The 21,660-nt window shown below is 44.9% G+C and overlaps 1 protein-coding gene and 1 pseudogene across 1 annotated transcript; both read left to right on the top strand.

Annotated features, from left to right (window-relative positions):
- The first annotated feature begins 373 nt into the window (after positions 1-373).
- KCNMB3 (potassium calcium-activated channel subfamily M regulatory beta subunit 3) lies at positions 374-16,658 on the top strand. Its single transcript, XM_075556063.1, has 4 exons — positions 374-435; positions 10,144-10,335; positions 13,480-13,678; positions 16,263-16,658. The coding sequence occupies exons 1-4, from the start codon at positions 374-376 to the stop codon at positions 16,656-16,658; spliced, it is 849 nt and encodes a 282-aa protein (XP_075412178.1).
- Positions 14,286-14,386, top strand: LOC142455702 (U6 spliceosomal RNA; annotated as a pseudogene).
- Positions 16,659-21,660: the final 5,002 nt, after the last annotated feature.

Here is a 21,660-nt window from a genome sequence, read left to right as displayed (position 1 = left end):
GGACCGGAGAGCGTCCCTCACCAATTAGATGGGTCCCTGCGGGGCTCAGAACTTTCCACCGGCGCCCAGGTCTCTATGGCGATGCACCCCGCTGCTGGAGCGGAAACGCAGGTGTGCGGGCAGGCGGGAGGCAAAGCAGGCGGTCCGGCTGGAGCGCCCCAGGCCCCAGGCCGAGCCCTGCCGCGCCCTCCGTGCCTCCCCGCCCGTCCTCCAGGCCAGCCTCCAGGCTGGCGACCCCTAGGGCTGCTGCCCCGCCGGGGTCTGGCTCCCTCTGGGCCCCCACTGCCCGCGGGGCACGCTCCGCGTCTTTCCCGCGCCCGCAGAGGCCGCGCCTCGGGTGAAAGGCGTTGGCATTGCGCAGCCCCTTGGCCCCATGCAGCCCTTCAGCATCCCCGTTCAGATCACGCTCCAAGGCGGCCGGAGGCTCCAGGGCAGGTAAGTCTCCTCTGGTCCCGCAGCCTCCGCTTGGCCGGCCGCTTCTCCAGCAAGTGCCCCGCCGGGCTGCAACTTTGCTCGTTGGCTTTTCCCTCTCCGTTTTCTAAACGCTTGGCATCTCGGGCCTTTATAGAAGTCACCACGAGAGTCCTGCCCTGCTCGTGAAGCCTCGTGCGTCACAACGTAAGATGGGTGGTTCGACCCCACCAGCTGTTCTGCTGAACAAAAGGAGGCTGGACCCTTAAAGATGTGCAGCCTACCAAGAAAAGCTTTTGAAACGGGTGAGGGCAACATATATACCAATGGGCTGATACAATGGATGGATGGAGGCATAAAAGCTTTTAGTGCCCGCCAATAAAAATGATTTATTAAAAAAAAGATTTGCAGCCTAGATTATGAGTTGGAACGGAGGATTGTGGGATTTTTTTAAGAGCCCCAGTGTTGCACTGGATAAGTGCGGGACTGCTACCTGCAAGGTCAGTGGTTGGCTGGCAACCCTGCAGGGCAGCCCTGCTCTCTCCTACAGGGTCTCTAAGAGCCAGGATCAATTTAGGCGTGGGTTGCTTTGTATCCTCAGAATGGACCTTCTTGCAGTGCATGCTTAATAAAGTCTTTCTTTTTTAAAAAAAGTATTTCTTGAGGGAATGAAGGAATGCGGAGGTTATCACTGGTCCTAGTGGTGAAGCTTGCTTTGGCCTGGCAGTCACCAGGTCTGGATTCAGACCCTGTTCCACAAGCTGTGAGACTCTGGGCAAAGCATGTCATCTCTGCCTCCTCCCCATCTCTGTGCGCTGGGGAGAGCAATGGTTCCCACACAGCCTTGGCTTCCAGGGAAGGAATCCCAGCTAGAAGCTGTCACAGTTGCTGGCCCATTATCAGCCCACTCGACCCTAACTGTTGTCCATTCCTTAAGAGTGGGGGTGTCGGGCTGTTTTAGGGACCTCTTTTGCTCCCGGAGGAATGCACAGATGAGGGGCCTGGAGGGGGGGTACGCTTACTTTGGGGAGGGGCACATGTCGCCCTGGGATTCCCTCTTTCTAGCTGGAAACTGGGAAGATTTGTTGGCGACTTAAGTGGAGGAGCTAGGAGCCAAGAAGGCAGAAGCATTAAAGATCATAAGGGCGGTCACATCCGCCACTCCCCTTCTGTTTGCAGAGGATGGAGGGAAGGAACTGAGGAAGGAGAGTGAGAAACAGAGGCTTGTGTGGGGTCCGGAGTGGCTCTGAGCGTTTGTTCAGGTCACTTTCAGGGAGACTGGTTCGGAGCCCACCCTACAGCCCCGTGGAGGAAGACCTGACGCTCGACTCCCATAAAGCAAACCCTATGGAGCCATTCGTCTGAATTGGCTGGCTGGGTGGTGATATGTTCTATTTTTGTGTTGTGAGGGTGTGGAGTGGGGGCATGGGGCAGACAGATAAACGCAGAGATGAGGCAGAAGGACTGCTCTCTCGGAAACGGCTTTTGGAAAAGGACAAAAATCAGACCAAAGGCCCACGGACGAAGGGGCCCGGGAACACGTTTCAATGTCCCGTTCATAATATAACTGACCACGTCTAAAAGGGGGGGGGGGGCATGGTCTCCGAAGCGTTTTCCTTTCCGAAAGGCAATTGGACGATGACCCTTCCCTCTCGCTGAATTTGAACGCACTAGGTTGACGTGGCGCTTTCTCGATCGCTAGTTCAAAAGAAGCGAAAGCATTTTGTGATAGAAAACCAATGGTAAATACCACGATCAAAAGCAAGTGGCAGGGAAGCTTGACTCGTCAAACCAAACGTTTAGCAGCGGCACACACCCGTGAAATGAGTGCCGGGTGAACTGCAGCATCTTCTGGGACGCTTCTTGCACACATCACTGTGTGGGCGGGAGGGGCTGCAAGTTCAAGATCTTTGAAACAGAGTTGACCTCAGGCTAAGCCAGCAGGCACAGGTAGCCGTGTGTGTGATGCTAGCTGAGACTCGCCTAGGATGGGAAAGTCACTGAGCTCTGCAAGGTCATAGTCAAGGTCCTGCCTTGACTACAGAGAAAACATCTCAAGGCCACGCAGTGATTAGAAGGAGAAAGAATTGTTGGCAGGAAGGTATAAAAATGCTTTTCCCTCATCTCACTGGCTGCGGAGCCCATTAGCTCATACCCAATTGCTTTGAGGTCTGTGATGAAAGCTGCTTGTAAATACCATCCATTTAATGACAGTTAACGTTTTAAAGTTCCAAGTTAATTACACGAACGTCATGAAACAATATGTGCATAAATTGTTGAATGGGAAACTAATTTGCCATATACACTTTCACCCAAGCCACAATAAAATGTTCAAAACCAAAATAAAACAAAACAAAGAAACAACCCCACAACAACATCAAGTGTAAGCCTTTCGGGAGGGGGGGGGGGAAGCATCCAGAACTGGGAGGCAGAGGTTGCTTCAAAGATACAGGAAAAAAGTATATGTCAGTGACCATCACTGCTTGTTCTGGGTCCAGCATCCTGTTCGGAGCCTCCATCCAGCTGTGTGTGGAGCAAACAACTGTGCACACCACTGACCTGCTTACTTGTCCTCGCTCTGCCCACCCTCACTCGTATTTGAGGCTCTGCAAGAGGGAGAGGGGGAGGCAGGAGCACATCACATCGGGCACAGTGTTGGCAATTTGGACACGGTGCTCTCACCTAGAGAATAGGGACTCCTCCAGCATTAGCTCGGATGGCCCTTCAACGCCGCACCACGTTTCAGGTGCGGTTGAGAGGAGAGTGAATGAAGCCCGGGTGTGTGGTCCCAGTGGACAGTACAGGGCAGGCAAGACCAAGAAGGGAGTGGGAGGAAGCAGGTTGAAAGGGGGAAATGCTCCCTGGGGGTGAGCCCTGGGAGGAGAGAGAGCTTGCCCCTTTGAGCGTGCTCTTTCTGGGCTCAGCAGCCACCACTCAGAGATCAGTCAGACTGGATACTCCTTCCCAGGCTTCAGGAACCGCAGCGGAGCAGCTGCTCTCATGGAGAACCTGGGCTGCAGGTAGGTCTCTGGTGAACAATTCCAAGGCTCTTCTCTTCCCCACCAGTGAAAGGGACACCTTTTCCTGCCTGTGGCCACTGTTGGGGGAGCCTGCCCTGTGTGTGTGTCTCCTGGGTTGAATCTGGTGAACAGCTGTAGCCCCTGCATTCCCAGACACAGACCACAGTTTGAATCCTACTGGGATCTTATGCTTCCTCCACTCACCACTGCTATCAAGTCAATTCTGACTCATGGTAACCCTAAGGCTCTGGGGGCTATAAGTCTTAAGGGCAGCAGGTAGCCTCGTAAACCAAGCAGATCAAGGGCTCTAGCATCTCAGACTTCGGTTCCTTCAGCTGTCCCGAAGAGAATCTTGACTGCTGATCCACTGAGGGGGTCCTGGCTATATGCACAGCTCTGCCGTAGGCCCTAGAGGGAGAAGGAGGAAGAAGGCCTGATGCTTACTTAACAGAGCTTAGGACTCAAGTGCCCATATGCCATTCACCGCCTGCTGGTTCTCTGACCAAGAAGTAGGCCTGTTCCAAATATTTCCTTTATGACCAGGGGCACGCTGAACCTCAGTCTCCCCTCTGTAAAATGAGAGTAAGAAAGAATGCTTCATTACAGGGCTGTTTGTAGTTTCAGAAAACCTGAAACAGCCCAATCAATGGATTACTACTCACCCAACAGAACGATTGCAAAGCATTGTTAATGACATGCAAAAGTGCTTAGGACATGAGCGGTCATTTCTAGAAGTTCTGCTTGAATCTCTTTAATATTGGCTTGGTGCTTGTTATGTTAGATTCATTTTATTTCTTGAAACATATAAAATCTTTTTTTCTGCCCAAAGAGCTGAAGTTTTCATAGATCGGATCCCGTTATCTGTTTTTTGTTTGTTTGTTTTGGTGCCTTCAGAGGTCATTTATTTCTGTGTTTTAGGAGTTTTGAGTGGGAGCACAAGCTGTTTGGAACTTTGTCTATAAGAATCCTTTGAGGATGTTCCCCTAGAGAAGGCATCTCCGCGCTTTGGCGCCAGAGAGCACAATGCACTGGAAACAACAGTAAGCAAAATTCTTAGCTTGAGGTTTTTGTGTTACTCAGGCCTTGTGGATTCTGGCTGCCAACTCTCCTGAGGATCGCCTTAAGGTTATAAAATCTCAGGGGAAGCTTTAATTTTCCTCTCCTAATCACAGTCAAGATTTGAGAAAGGTGTTTTCCGTGTGTGTGTGTGTGTGTGTGTGTGTGTGTTGAATATTTGTAGTTCACCCCTTCATTGTGTCTGGGGCAATGTCAGAAAACCTCCTGAGAAGCCTTTCATTCCTGGATGTAAGGGATAGCTTCTGGTAAACCTCTAGGGTACCTTATGATGCAAAGCAACTAAAGATGCGGTTTTACCTATGAGGGAAGTAAAGGGTATTATGTATTGAAAACCTAAAGAGAATATCCAAACTGCACCATAAGATTAAAATGATCTCCTTAATCAGTCTGTCATATTTGATGTTAAATTATCCGATGTATGGACCTAAATTTTATGAAAACTCTTTTCCCTTCTGTGAATCAGGGGTATCAGACCCGGTGTAATCCAGGATAGGAGAGAGAATTAAAAACAGCATCAGGCCAAAGGCGAGGGTCGGGCACACTTCCTCTCTGCAACCCCCTTTTACCCAATCTGACACCGGTTGTCCCTCCCTTGACACACTCTGCTTCTCTAGTCGACTTGATAGTTCATTGCAGTAGTCTCCCAGAACTCAGACCAAACTCCCATTGTGCCATTGACCAGGGAAATAACTGGTTACACTTGAGAAACAGCATAAATCTGGAAGTAACAGAAACAATTTAGGATACAATTCTTTGCCTAAGACAGCTTCTTCTGGACTATGGCTTCAGGCATATTTCTGCCACTGAACTCTGCTAAGGCCTAGCATTTGCCACTTGCCGAGTGTTACAGCATTTTAGCTTGTTGATAAAACCCTGGAGACACCCCACTCTGCCTGGAACACTTCTACCTAAAGGCACTCAGCTCTTTGCTCCGTGAGTCAGCAAACCCACAACAGCCATCTGCTGGTCCCATGCGGCTGCCTTCTTGCATGGCTGCTCTGTTACTTAGACTGCCTCCTGCGGTGCCGCTCTATTTCGCGAGTCCGGGAGGTTCTCTGGGTTCAGAAGATGAGCTCTGCTCCACTCTTGGCTCTTCTTCTCAACGGTAATGGGGTTGTTTGTCAACTTTTGGCATTGGCTCTTTTTAAGATTACTGGGATGGCCAAACTGACCCATCATTTTGGTGCTACAGGTAACTTATTTGCATAGCCCCACTCAATTATTTTACCAACGTAATAAGACTTTGGCTAAAAGGACCATATAAAACAATTCAGGGAGGGCATAGGATGCCTGGTGGGGCTTAGTCAAAGGCAATGTAGCTGAGAGGAATTACTGAAACCTGAATGAAGGACAAGCATGATAGTGGGACAAGAGGAAAGTAAAAGAAAATAGAGGAAAGAACTAGGAGGCAAAGGTTATTTATAAAGGTCTGAATACAAGCATGTACATATGTAAATATATTTATATATAATGATAGGGATATATAGCTATAAAATGATAGGGAAATTATATATAATGATAGGGAAATTATATATAATGATAGGGAAATTATATATGTAGTATTAAGGTAGCGGATAGACCTTTACTCAAGTATTCCCTCAATACAAGAACACTTTGTTCTAATAATGGCATTCTGTGAAGTTCACCTTCCCTGACACAATCGCTGAAGACAAAATGGGTGCATTAGCAAATAGGTGAAGAAAGCTAATGGTGCCCGGCTATCAAAAGATATAGAATCTGGGGTCTTAAAAGCTTGAAGATAACAAGATGTCATCTAGCTGAGAAGCAATAAAACCCACACGGAAGAAGTACACCCGCCTGTGAATTCATGAGGTGTGGATGGGATCAGGTATCAGGCATCAAACAATACAGAACAACAAATCATATCCATGTGAATGAGGGGAAGAGTGGAGACCCAAAGCCCATCTGTAGACAATTGGACATCCCTTACAGAAGGGCCACAAGGAAGAGATGAGCCAGTTGGGGTGCAGTATAGCAGCAATGCAACATATGACTTTCCTCTAGTTCTTTAATGCTCTCCCCTGTTCCCCCCCCCCCACATGACCTCAATTCTACCTTACAAATTCAGCTAGACCAGAGTCTGTACGCCGGTACAGATAAGAGCTGGAAACAGAGGGAATCCAGGACAGATGCCTCTCCCCCAACCCGGACCAAAAATGAGATTAGCGATACCAGGAGGGTAAGGGGAAGGTGCAGGGAGAAAGGGGGGACTGATCACAGTGATCTACATATAACTCCTCTGAGGGGGACAGACAACAGAAAAGTGGGAGACAGTGGTCAGTATAAGGCATGAAAAAAAAAAAGATAAATTATCAAGGGTTCATGAGGGAGGGAAGGAAGGTGGAGGAGGGGAAAATGAATTGATACCAAGGGCTCAAGTCGAAAGAAAATGTTTTGAGAATGATGATGGTAACATAAGTACAAATGTACTTGACACAATGGATGTATGTATGGATTGTGATAAGAGTTGTAAGAACCCCTAATAAAATGATTTTTAAAAATGATAATAAATAAATTAAAACATCTCAGTGCACTTCACCCTTGGTCCATTGCTTGATGGTGGGATGACCCGGATGAGTATAATACCAATGGGGACCAAAAACCACCAATGGAGAGTCCCTGGTTCCCAAAGTAGTAGCCATCTAGCAATGCCTTTATCTTCCCAGGTTACTACTTCTCATTGTGGACTCCTGGGGCATCCTCTGTGGCCCGATGCGCCCCAGAACTCCCTCCTGAGTCTGAAGACGTTGCTTGTGAGAAAGGGAGCTAGGGAGGGGGAAAGGAAGGATGTGGGTCAAATAGGAAATAACCCCTTCTTGATAGTTTGTACCTGACTTCAAAGATTGTAAGCCTCTTAGGCAGCGAGTTTTTAACCATCTGAACTGCATTTGTTTGGCTTACAGTTTTGCTTAGTATTTGGAAATACTTGTGGGTCTCAAAAGCCTGGCCAGCGGGGAGCAGCAAACCAATGGAAATGATGATAAGGAAGAGCGTGGATGATACACCTGAGAACAGACACACTATGGGGCAATTGGGTGTGTGGAGGTCAGATGCTTAGACATCCTCCCTGGAGGCAGACTGCTGTTTCACCACACCATAGGAGTGGGCCTACTCCCTGCTGCTAGAGACAATGGACTATTTCTCCCTGAAGCTTGCAACCATTAGCTTGGTTCCTGTAGGTAGGGTTTACACCCTAATAATGGTTCCTATGGAGATCCAGAGAACAGATCAAAGTTAAGCTGCCATATTGACTCTAGGACCTGCCCATCTTGTCACATGTGTACCCCAATCCTTCCTCTTCCTATTGCATGTATGTCTGTAGACCACCCCTCTCATTGCTGTATAACCTATAGTGCAGCCCCTTCCTGTGACGTCTGTCTTTACCTGTAATTAGTGGGCTTGCATGCTCCCAAAGGTATGTAGGCCTGGGTTAGCAATAGAGATCTATCTTCCTCTCGCCACCTCACTCACTGTTTTCCCCCTCTCCTCTCCTGTCCTGTTCCCTTTCCCCTTGCTCTCCTACCCTTCCCCCTCTCCACATTTACCACCAAGCAGGGCTGAGGTGAGCAATGTTACCATGAAATGTGTCTGACCCCATTATTGCAATACCTCTTATCTATCATGCCCTTGATGACATATATAGATTGTGTGTGTGTGTGTGTGTATATATATATATATATATATATATATATATATATATATGTAATCTCAACCGTACAATTGTGCTTACTGAACCTGTGATTAGTGGTGAAGGGCTGGCTCCTCCCAACTCATACCACAATTGGGGATCACCTGGGCCATTTTTTCCTTAATGCAGGAATGAGGGTCTTGTGATTTTTGTTTTCTCCCTCCAGATCTAAAGCTAATACTTTAATGGAAATTTCATGGCTTTTAAAGTGTTAGCAACTATTTCCATATATTTTGTGAAACATTCTTCATTATTTTTTCAATTAATAGTTTTATTGGGGGCTTTTGCCATATATATGTTGCTATCATTCTTTTCTAGAAAATTTATTTTGTGTGGTTATGTGCTGATCATTATAATTGGTTCCCCCTTCCTCCTCACCCCACCTTTTCCCTACCCTTCTGGTATCGCTATTCCCCATTGTGTTCCTGGATTTCAGGGGTTGTGAGCTTTTATCTCTTATCTGAACCTGCGTCCGTGCTCAGATGGAGTCCAAAGCGAAAGGCAGCATTGGTGATGATAGTGAGGGGTGAGGAAGCCTCAAGGAACCAGAGAAATCTTGTGTTTCACCGGTGCTTTACTGCACACTGGTTGACTCAGTCCTTCCCTGTGACCCTCAGGTCAGACCTATTTCCACACTTTAAGAGAAGCCAAAGGAAGCCCATCTTTGGGGTGGATCCCTTTCACAAGGTTCCAGCTGGCAACGTTGGTGTTGGACCTCACTGTGGATGGATATCCACCTGGAAAGGATTCATTTGGCCCTTTGCTTGAGCAAGCTTGCACACAAAACAAGAGAGAAGAAATGCAAGGTCCCTCCTGTAGAAGTCTTAGTGGGCAGCGAGGAGGAATAGGGAGGGGTGGAGGTGAAGGTCTCATTACTCTGAGTTGAGTGAGTCACAGGCCAGAAAGCCTTTTAGGTACATACTTGAATATAAAGGAACAAGGAGAATTTTGCTCTTTTAGGGTGCTGTTAACTCTAGATAAATGAGCCCTGGTGATGTAGTGGCTACACGTTGGGCTGCTAACTGCAAGGTCAGCAGTTTGAAACCGCCAGCTGCTCTGTGGGAGAAAGAGGAGGCTTTCTACTCCTGTAAACAGGAGTTATCATCTTGGAAGCCCACCGGGGCAGTTCTATCCAGTGCCGTACGGTTGCTATATGTCGGCAACAATTCTCGATGGTGGTGAGTTTGGATTTAGCTAACTTCAAATATGAACCTTTGGGATGACTCTTTCCATATGGAATTCACAGGAGGTGGTGGAAGTATGTTTTCAGCAGGAACGTGCAATATCCCGGAAATACATCTATGAAGTTCATCCTCTGAACGGTAGACATTTGTAAACTACGTCATTACATAGAACAAGTGGAAGCTGTCATTGCGACTGTTCACGGCTGTCCGCCGGCCCATGCTGAGAACAACCCCATCCACTGGCAACATTGCTGTGCCATCCAGTCTTTTATGGATCTCAACATGGCGATCCAATGAATTCCATTGATTTTTCATGGCAGATCACCAGACATTTTCCACTAGTCCATGATTTTGGAAACTCTGCTGTAACCTGTTCACTATCATGTAAGCCTTCACCGATACACAGGCCGTAACTATGCAGGAGGTGCATTGGCCAGGAATTGAACCTCCACGGCCCCTGATATGAAAACTACTTATAGATGATTCTTCTCACGTCATGGATTAAACAGACCTCTACATTTCCACCTGACAATATTGCTTGATCTTGTTTGTTACTTTCCTTTAAAAACACTTGATAGCACATCATGCTAGATGACTTTTTCACTAAGCTGCAAACGCGAGAGATCAAGGGTTGCTATGAATCTGCTCAAGACCCTCAGATGTGACCCCTCACCCCTATTGGTAAGTGAATGCCCCTCTTCCTTAAGAGCATACTGCAACATCTTTTTAATTTCTTCTGAAGGACTGGTCTTTCTACTTCCGGGAAGAAAAGAAATACAGACCACCATGACGGAGAGCCCCTGGAAGTGCACAAGAAGCTGCCCTCCAGCGCTGGAGAAGACCGAGCCATGCTCCTGGGGTTTGCCATGATGGCACTCTCCGTCCTGATGTTCTTCTTGCTTGGAATAAACATGCTGAAGCCGTTCATGCTCAGGTAAGAGACAGAGGGAGACGATCCAGCGTTTCCCCTTCAAAACAGACACAGGTTCAGTGGTGAAAGATGGGGAAACTTGTTTTTTTCGCTCTAACCTCAGCGCTCCGGACCGTGGTCTGGAGCAGGCAGGAGATAGTCAACCATGCTGCTCAGGGATGGGTGTGGGCAGCCGGATGTGTGTGGGGAACGGGTTTTGTTGTTGATAGGTACCCTGGTGTTGGCCGCAACCCATATGAAACAGAATGGTTGTATTTGAGCTCCTGGTTGTAGCCGCTGTGCCAGTCTATCTCGGTGAGGGTCTTCTTTCCCCTGATCTTCTGTTCGACCAGGCATGATGTCTTTTTCTGTGGACTGGTCTGCCCGGGTACCATGTCCAAAGTATATCCAAAATATATTCCAAGCAGCAGTTTGACTGAACCTTTTATCCAAGACAGAGGTTGGTTCCTTTTGCTGGTGTGTGAGAATTTCGATATTCTTTACCGCCACTGCAATTGAAATGAATCAGCTCTTCTGTTTCCCTTACGAGTTGTCCTGGAGCTTTGGAGCCCCAGGACTGTAGGGGTTACTGATGGGGCTGCTAAACTCGAGGGCAGCAGTATGGAGCCACCAGCCTCTCTGAGGGAGGGAGCCTAGGCTTTCTACTCCTCTAGAGACTTACAGGCTCGGAAACCCGCAAAGGCGGTCCTACTCTGTTCTACAGGGATGCTGTGAGTCAGAATTGACTTGACGGCAGTGAGTTGAGTTTTAGTTCTTTAATTAATTTTAGAGCTTCCTCATGCATGTGAGGCAATGAAACCCCAGGGGGTGGATCAGGAGGCCCTTAGTCCTCCAAGTGACATATTTGTTTTTTGAAATCACTTGAACAAATCCTTGTGCAGCCCATTTTCTCAGTGCAAAACAATATCAGACTTCTGACTGCGGTTTCCAGGGGCAATGATTCTGGAACCAAGTAAAACAAAATCATTGACAACTCCACTCGTTTCCTTGTTTATCAGGATGTTTATTGGTCCAGCTGTGGGATTTTGTGTGTGTTGGAGTTAATCCACATTGAAGGCGGTAGTGGGTATTTTACATCTTCTGCACATCTGGGAAGCAAAGTTGTTAGTGAGCCTTCCTTCGGTGCTGATGTTCCATTTTTCCTCATAGTATCCAGCTTTCCAATTATTTGCTCAACATGCAGATTAAGTATGGTGAAATAATACAATCCTAACACAGCTTTCTTGCTTTTAATCCAGCTGATATCTCCTTGGTCTGGCTAAATGATATCTCTCGCTTTATGTAGATTCCTCACTAACAAAATTAAGTGTTCTGAAAGTCCTGTTTCCCCCTCCCCAATATTATCCAGAGTTTGTTAAGAGTCACATAGTTCAATGTTTTATGAAAGTCTCATTTTTGATTAATTTATATAAAATTTTAATAAATCATTTTATTGGGGGCTCTTACAATCCACATATCAATTGTATCAAGCACACTTGTGTATGTGTTGCCATTATCATTTCTAAAACTTGTTCTTACTACTTCAGCCCTTGGCATCAGCTCCTCTTCCCCCACCCCTCCCTCCCTCAGCCTCCCACCCTAATGAGCCCTTGATAATTTATCAATTATTTTTATTTTCATATTTTGCACTGTCCGCTGTTTCCCTTCACCCACGTTTCTGTTGTTAGTGTGGGGAGCGTGGGTCTATGTTGATGGTGTAATTGGATCCCCTTTCTTCCCGCTGCCCTCATGTATCTCTACTCTCATTATTGGTCCTGGGGAGGTTTATCTGTCCTGGATTCTGTGGTTTGAGAGCTTGTATCTGCACCAGTGTACATGCTCTGGTCTAGCCAGACTTGTAAGATAGAACGGGGATCATTATAGTGGGGGGGGGTAGGGGCAGGTGGAGGAAGCATTAAAAAACTAGGGAAATGTTGTGTTTCAGTGGAAAGTCCCATTTCTTAATGTTGTGCATAAGCATGTTATGATTTACAGTTTAATATCTTTGCACAATCAACAGAGCACAAGCAAACATCTTTCTGATATTCTCTGTTTCAGCCAAGATCTATCCGATGTCAGTAGTGATACTTTTTTTTAAAGCAAAAAAGTTCATTTAATAATTGCCTTAAATATTCTTTCCACATTCTTTTCTGAATCTAGCTTGAATTTCTCCCTGTCTGCATGGGCAGTTTATGACACTGATTCCATATTTCATGTGTCATCATTCTTGCTACCTTTCCTCCTGCCTCCACTCTTCTAAGCCTTTCAAGCAACTGTTTGATTACAGGAGCTCAGCGAATGCCTACAAGTAGTTAGTAAGTTCTTCTGTTTTTCTTTCCTGGCAAGTTTATTTTTTCTTCATGAAAGGCCGTAGATGGCCTGGGTAACTTGTCCCTTTACCCAGTCCCTCCTGGTCCAATTAAATGAGTTTTGTCACAGTTACGGGGAAATCCACGCACCAAATGCTGCTGAAAGGACGTGTTCCTTTTTAAAGTCTTAAGTGTAACTCTGGGCCTGAAAAAAAAGGGAAAGAAATCCTATTCTCTACTGGGCTGCTCCTGAAATCTTCGAGGAAGAGTCAGATCATAGTTCAATAGTTGGTCCGGAATGAAACACAGTTCTAACACCCATAAACAGGCAACAGTGTGAAAATAGTGTTTGAAATACGTCAAATACTGTTTAGATGAGGGTTGAGAAAAGCAATTAATTTGGCGGGAAAGCAGTCCAGTAGGGAAAAGCCTATGATGCCCTGCTAAGGCAAGTGTGTTTAAAAAAATTTATTTTTACCTTATTTTCCAATTTTACTTGCCCAGGTGATTGGCCTATCAAATGGTTTTTATGTGTGAGCATGAGATTATGTTAAACCCCACAGTGGATGCCAAGCTTGTTTTATTAATGAGGCTGGTTAGTCATGGTCCGGCTTCTTAAATGAGAGTGTGGTATGAACCTAGGTAAAGAATGGCTTCTGAACATTCAGAGTTTAGAACCTGCGAGTCATATGTCTCCTCTTGATGGGCCCAGAAAAGAAACTCCAGGCCCCACCTGCTCGTGTATGCGAAGGACAGGAAGAGCGCCCGTCCGATCTAATCCAAAGCACTTCTTCTCCCTCTCATTTTTATCTTTTTGGGGCATGTTCTCTAAATGTATATATATTTATTCTCTCCGAAGTACTCTGAGAGAAGAATCGAACTGCACCGTCATCCGCATACACATCATGGACAACTGGCTGGACTGCGCTTCCACCTGTGGAGTGATGTGCCTTGGGCAGGGGCAGTACCCGTGCCTCCAGGTGTTCGTGAACCTCACCCATTCAGGTCAGAGAGCTCTGCTACATTATAATGACGAGGCACTACAGATCAACGCCAAGGTAATGTGAAGTCCATTGTTAGTAAGGGGTCAGAAGAACAGCAACCCTTCTTTGCCAAGCTGTCTGCTCAGCAGAATGCAGCCCCCCCTCAAGCCATTTCTAATGCTAGAGGTCTTTCCTTGTCGTGAACACCCCACCCCCACCCCCACCAGTGGCCAAAATCAAGACAACGAAGTTAAAAGCATTCTTGAAGGAAAAATTAGGTATAAAGAAAGGAGAAGACTTAGTCCAATGTCACAAGTTCGTGCCTGACATCGACAGGTTGAGCCCCTGAGCAGCTTCACTGGAAGACAGCCTGTTTCTACATCAATGGAAATGTTACACTGTACTGACCATAAGTCAAGACCACACGCCCTGTCTGCTGTCCATTCAGATCCCTAGCCACCCTACAGGACAGAGTAGAACTGCCCCTGTGGGTTTCCGAGGCCACACACATTTACACATTTACCGGAGCAGACAGCCTCATCTTTTTCCTGTGGAGCAACACAACCTCTAACCCACTATGCCACTAGAACCCTTGATGTATGCACAAGCAATTTTTCTAATCAAACAGATCTGAGGATTTATTTAAAACCGTCCGTTTCTTTTTATTAAAAACCCTTTTCTCGTGCTCGCTTCGGCAGCACATATACTAAAATTGGAACGATACAGAGAAGATTAGCATGGCCCCTGCGCAAGGATGACACGCAAAAAAAACAACCCTTTTATTGGGGGCTAATACAACTCTTATCACAATCCATACATACATCAATTGTATAAAGCACACATGTACATTCGTTACCCTTATCATTCTCAAAACATTTGCTCTCCATGTAAACCCCTGGCATCAGCTCTATATTTTTTCCCTCTCCCTGCTACCGCTCCTTCATGAACCTTTGATAATTTATAAATTATTCTGTCCTATCTTTCACTGTCCGACATCTCCCTTCACCCACTTTTCTGTTGTCCGTCCTTCAGGGAGGAGGCTATATGTAGGTCCTTGTAATCAGTTTCCTCTTTCCATCCTACTCTCCCACCACCCTCCCGGTATCACCACTCTCACCACTGGTCCTGAAGGGATCAACCATCCTGTTTCCAGTCCCTATCTGTACCAGCTTACATCCTCTGGTCTAGCTGGATTTGTAAGGTAGAATTGGGATCATGATAGTGGGTGGGGAGGAAGCATTTAGGAACTGGAGGAAAGTTGTATGTTTCATTGTTGCTACACTGCTTTATACAATTGATGTAGGTATGGATTGTGATAATAGTAGTATGAGCCCCCATTAAAATGATTTAAAAAAAAGTTTAAAATTTCATTTTAAAGTAATGTCTTTAGAGGGTTATAGAGTTGTACGTGTAGGAGAAATTTATTTACTTACTGTAGCTTCTATAGATTAAGCATAAGGGTAAAAACTGAATATAACTTATTGTTTCTTATTGTGCTATTTTGAGTGTAACTGCGCATTGTACATATTCAGCTTAAATAAAATCCAAATTTTCCTGTAAAAAAAGGTCAGTTTCACTGTTATTCAGTTGACTTATAGATTTAAAGTTCTCATTCATACCCAATGATAGACTTACATCAGATTCATTGACAAGGCACCTTTTGTTGTCTTGAATTAAAAATTTTTATTTTTTTAATTTTTGAATTAAACATTTCAATGGGATGATTCCTGATCTCTATTTTGCATGTTCTCATTGTTAAGGTCTCAAACATTTCTGTAGGTCCGTGGCACAGTTCCCACATTTTCTCGTGGATATGGTCATACGCCTTCAGCTCTTTTGAAAAATAAAAAACAAAAGCAAAAGTCACCAGTTTCTAGAGGTCTCTTATTCTCCATTGATTTTGACCTTGTAGTACCACAGCCCAGGTAGGTCTGCCTTCTGTGGTCTAGGGCAAAACACTTCAAAGCGCTCTCCTTGAGAGAGAGAGCTAGAGCGAGAGCGAGCGAGCTTGCTACAGGAGATGGAGGCAAAGACATCAGGGCGTTCACTGGTGTTAGAAGCACAAAATTGGACCCAGTACTTATACTTGCTGGATGGATTCACTAGGTTACTGTCCAGGAAGCATATTCACTAGGTTACTGTCCAGGAAGAGGTCCTGAGCCATGGTCCTTAGGCTATACGTTACTGCCTGTTCTGAAAATGGCATCTCGCATCGTGTTCTAAGAATCCCTTCCCATATTCAAGTTTACAACCTGGGAATGACCATTCCGCTCTGCGTCCCCGCTGCCAGCCCTTCCTCGGGAGCAATACAACAGACTCGACTCACCTTCTGAGACTGAACCAGCTGTTGTGGAGTTGGCAATGGCCCAAGCTGTGTCAGAGTAGGATTGTGTTCTGGGTTTTTGATGTTTATTTTTAGAAGCTAAGGACTATTTAGAAGGTGTTTTCACTTTACTTTCTTCCATGGTGGGTGGACTTGACCCTTCCACCTTCTGGTTAGCAGCCAAGCATACTAACTGTTTGCATTAGCCAGGGAGTCCTCTGAGAGGCAAATGCCTCCCTCACAGCTTCGGGCTGAAGCTGCCTCAGAATGAACACTATGCTCAGTTGCTTTGTGTCGGTGACCATCTTTATCTTCCTTTCTCCTCCATATTCCTAGTGCTTTTACACACCGTGTCACGGAGATAGGGATGACTTGCTCAATAGTGCTCTGGATATGAAGGAATTATTCGATCACAAGAATGGGACCCTCTTTCCATGCTTCTACAGCCCAGACAGCCAACCAGAAGATGTGGTTCTCAGAAGAAAGTATGGCCAGATGGTGATCTTCCACTGTTTGTTTTGGCCCTCACTGACTCTGCTGGGCGGCGCCCTGATTGTTGGCATGGTGAGACTGACACAACACCTGTCCTTACTGTGCCAAAAGGACCGCACTACGGTCAGAGAGGAGGTAGGTGACCACATGCCCTTAACAGGAAAGCATCATTTCCAACTATGCGGCGTGAGGAGGAGCAGAGGAAGGCACAGAGAGATCGTGAGATGGTGGCCAAATTGAAGCCTTGTCCTTTAGGTACCCTGTCTGTAGTTGAGGATGGAACTATGCCTGCTCGCGAGTCAATCCTATCGAGGGTCAATAAAAGATACTGTTTTCGTATGGGAAGAAAGTTTTAGGATCTCATGAGCTATTCTATTATCTCAAGGCATTCCTGCAAACGTACCATCTTCCTACTCCAAACCTCTTTCCACGTGAGCTAAAGGAATGATTTTTTCCCCTTTCTCTTCTCACCTGAACTGAGAAAACAAGTTCCGGGGAGTTTCTCTGCTAATTTTAGCTCTCACTAGAATCCGTCCACCTGGGAGTAAATGGTGAGGGCATCCTCCCCATGGAGTGATCACCCACCCCAGCCCAACTCTTAACAACACAGTTCACATGAGAGCATTTCTCATTGAAAACAAAAACAACGCCTTCATGAAGAACAGTTTTACCTACATGGAGATAAAAATCTGCTGATCACTTAAGAAAAGGCAGTCCTGCCGTTATCTATCATAATTCATTCTTTCTTCACGATTCATAATGGAAGAAAGCCGTTGCCTAGAAAAACCATTAAGTTTAGTTATTTACATTTAACCTTGCCACGCACCATGTAATTTTTCTTTTGCAACATTTTTTCCCCTGGTTCATTATGCTTTTCACAAACTCACTTGTTCGTTTTGCATGTTCTGGCAGGGGTGGGAGCGATGCCACACAGTTAAGTGGGGGGATCAGTGCTGGGTATCAACCTTCGTCTCAGGTCATCCACCTGGTAGGAAAGTCCCATGTAGATAGTCAGCAACTCTCTGTACTTTAATGAATGAACCAACCACAGTTATTAAATCCTGAATGTCACAAGACCCTCTCAAAAGAGTGTTCTGGGTTACGCCGCACGTGTGAGCTGAAGACAGTCTGTTGTGACTTCCAGTGTGCCTTGCAGTGTCTTCACAATTTTACTAAAACAATCTTAAAAGCACAGATAAGAGGATGAAATTTCTCCAGCAATTTCTTCTATCTAGGAACCAGTTTTTGATTCTAAGCTGGCTTATTGCTAACGAACAATTCAAGTCACAAATGACAGAATAAAAGGAACCAAACAGAGCAGTCTTGGCTTGACTCCTGCACCGTGCTGGTGTTTCTCCTTTCCATTGTGGGAGGGAGAGGGGGCGTTTCTCTGAGTATGACTGACTTACTTAGAGTTGTGGGCCATGCCACCTTTTAGATAGAGCTTCTTTGGCCAATCAGCTACGCTGTCCGAGCCTCTCCTCACGAGACTGTAAAGGCTGAGGGAAGGTCTGTGAAGCCCCTGGCTTCTTTGCTGGCACATGGAGAGGTACACCCGAGTATTGTTAGTTCTCTCATGGAGACCCTATGCACCAGAGATGGAACACTGCTCTGGCCTCCTTCCTTACAATCGTTCAGTTTGAGCTCACCGTTGCAGCCATGATGGGAATCCAATGCATTGGGGGACTGCCTCTCTATTTTACCAGGCATTGTCCTTTTGCACAGACTGGTCTCTGTTGATGGTATATCCAAAATATGCGAGGTGACAAAAACACTTGTGCTCCGCTTCAATAGTCAGTCAGCAGTCTACCTTTCTTTGGCATCTACACCCTGATGGTTTCGTGGGTTACACGTTAGACTGCTCCCGGCAAGGTCAGCAGTTTGAATCCAGCAGCCACCCCTCCAGAGAAGGATGAAGTGGCCCGCTCCTATGAAGATGCATCGCCGTGGAAACTGGATGGAGTAGTTCTGTTCTGCCCTATAGGGCCACTGTGAGACCGAATCAACTTGATGGCAGTGGTTTTGGTTGGCTAAATGTGATTAACATTTTACGGCCCAGAACCTGCTGTTGAAAAGGTGGTCAATATCTTTTAAACCAAAGATTAAAAAAAAGTATAAATACACATTTTAAATTATGCTGCACAATTGAGATTCTGAAGTTTTCTTGTTTGCTGTCCATCTATGATGCTTAATTCTTGGGATTCTCCCCATCCCCCAACCACTTAAAAATGACTAAATTGAAAACATCAAGTTTGCGTTTGAATTACTATTGCTTTCCACTCAGACAGCCTCTGCTTGGTTCATCTGAGGAAAGAGACACATTATGCTTGGAGAACAAGGTCACTTTAGAACATTATTAACCCAAACCACTTGGCAAATAAACACAATTTAAGCAATGATTTGCTTAATTGCTCAGAAGATGCCCATGTGTTGCTAATCAAAGGAAGTCCAGTCACCTCTCTCAAGGTTTCTGGAGGGAATACAGCCCCTGTTTGTTAGGCCTGGTTCACTGCTGGGTTTCAGTCTTCGACTGATTTAAAAGCAAATGTATACACGAGGGGGGCTTCAAAAAGCCCAGTGAAAAAAAGATTTAAAAGATAATTTCCCTACACACCTTTCGAAGGCCCCTTATTTCTAAATGAAACAACAAGCCTATATAAACTTGCAATTTTTATGTTTAAAGAAAGTTAGTATTTAAATAGACATACTTCTCTAGTATTTATCATTGTATCAGGGCACAAAAATCAGCTTCTGTGAAATAGCTTCAGGTTTTCAATCAAGTCTTCTTGATCATTAGTGGTAAGAACTCCAGGGAAGCTACATTTTCAATATTAGTAACATTAGTAACCCTGATTTGCTTTAAAGTATTCAGAAGAAATGGCAAAACAGAATGATTTTTTTTGTTTAAAAGTAGTAGTATCATAGGTTCTCAGCTGTTTGGCTATGATCAAGTGTAAAAGTAGTAGTACACTATATATAAAAATAAACATGATGTTACAGACTGCAAAGTTAAAGAAAAGCAGACATTGACAGTTTCTGGTGAGCAGACAGTATAAGTACCAGTCACAGGCCAAGAACAGTAAGACTGGCAAGAAGTTTAAGTTTAGTGACACTGATTATTCTACATTCTTAATACAATAACACATGCATCTCAAGTACAATAACACATGCTGTGTCAAGTACTTTTTGGGCCCTAATTGAAAGAACATTAAAAAAACCCCAATTTTGTTGTAACTAGTGAAGTATACCACAGGATTTCAAGTTAATTGAATGACAAAATAGAAAGAAATAGATGTGCTACAATAAGAGGGGCGGGTGCTCTTTTTGGAAGCTTCCACAGCCAGCTTCTGATGTTCCGAGTTGTCTTCTGGAAATGTCACGTTCCCCTCAGATATTAACTGTGTTTACGTTATGCTCCAAGAGGCTATCCTTTTAGATTTTACACAGCCCAAACCTCACCCAGGGCTGATGACACTGAACGCACTAACTACACTGAAACGCATGTTCCACAGCCAGACACATGTCAAGAAACCAGATGAAGGTCAAGCTATTCGATCATTTTAAAGAATTTACACGAACATTTACGGAGAGCTTCTTCTTATGAATAATCATGACATTTGGAAATTCATACTGAAATTAAGGGATTTAGTCTTATTGAAGGTTTGAAGAAAATGTCGAATATAGATTGTTGCCTTTCTAACCCCAGAGGTACAAAAAAACAAGGAAACCCCACTGCCACTGAGTCGATTCCTAGTCAGAGTGACCCTATAGGGCAGGGCAGAACTGTCCCTGTGGGTTGCTGAGACAAATCCTTTACAGTAGAAGGTACGTTGGCGGTTCTGAACTGCTGACGTTGAGGTTAGTAGCCCAACTTGTCACCACTACACCATCAGGGATGAACACAAGGAATTACTTTGAAATTTACATTAGTTGTAGCATAACCACACAATTATTTTAGTGAGAGATTAAATGAAGTTTGGATAAATTCAGAGATCTTAGTAGGTTTACCAAATGCATTAGAATCATTTGTGTATGCACCAACATGAAGAACGAAGTCTCCTGTTGGAAGTGGAGATCTAGGTAGTCTGAATACAAAATGGATGGATATAATCCCCTTACCTGCACCTCTCTAAAACTCTCATCGGAGGTTGTATAACAATCGAGTCAGGACATTTTCTGTGGCTCACACTGGTCATCTTATGCTGAGTAGTTTGGCTGGAATAGTAACAAAACCAAGCAAAAGGAAGTGTTGCACAAATAGAAACAAAGTGAATTGTTTGATTGGAATATGCTTATTTAAAGATTAATATCCCAACTTGGGAAATTCCCAAGTGAATTTCTATATTCATCTGAATTTTTGAAACTCAATGTTTACACCTTTAATAAAAAATGTTTGATTATGGAAATACCCAGCACTATGTATACAAACTGATACATGCAAAAAATATACACATACAAAATGCATTAATAATGAGGGAGGAAAAAAAACCTCACAAAATTCATTTTAAACATTAGACTCAAGACCTGGCACCAGGGTCTTTTTCAAATGGCTATCACAATTAAATTTTAGCCAAAATATTATACTGTTTCCAAAGACATTTAAAAACAAAAGGAGCCAATTCTGACTATAAGTCTACAGTGCAGTGGTCCGCATTTTAATGTTCAAGCCGAAATTGTGACTAAAAATCTGTTCCCCTCCCACCCTGCCGCCCTCTCTTAACTGGTTTCTTATCACCAAGACTTTCTGAGGTAGAGTCGCCAGCCCAGTTTCATCAGGACTATTGATGGATGCACTGAGCTAATCCTCTAACCGTCGCAGGAGGTGAAAATAGTTTTCAAGAAAAAAAGGCTTCCCAAGTCATGGCACAAAAGATGTTTATAATTTTTATATAATAATTAAAAAAATAAAAATGACTGTGCATTAAAAAGAAAAACACAAAGACCAAAACAGCCCAGCTGTATTGTTCTGCCACCAAGAATTATCTTTAGGATTTGTCAGTGGTGACGTTTGTAGGTCTGCCTGCAAACCCCAGCTTGAGGGAGCTCCTTATCATGGGATGCACAACCGACTGGACGTTTAGCCTTCTCCTCTCCAGGGCCCTCATCTGAGCAGGATACGAAGAGCTGAATCCACTCACACCACCTTGCCCTCTTCTGCCCCTTCCACAGTCCTCTCTTCTCAGAAACGCCTGAAGTGCAAAAGTTGTCTTTAAATAGTGTAAGCACCACAGTCTATCAATAC

This window comes from Tenrec ecaudatus, chromosome 8 (assembly GCF_050624435.1).
Source record: "Tenrec ecaudatus isolate mTenEca1 chromosome 8, mTenEca1.hap1, whole genome shotgun sequence".
NCBI classification, from domain to species: domain Eukaryota; kingdom Metazoa; phylum Chordata; class Mammalia; order Afrosoricida; family Tenrecidae; genus Tenrec; species Tenrec ecaudatus.
This window is presented reverse-complemented; position numbering and strand designations above follow the sequence as displayed.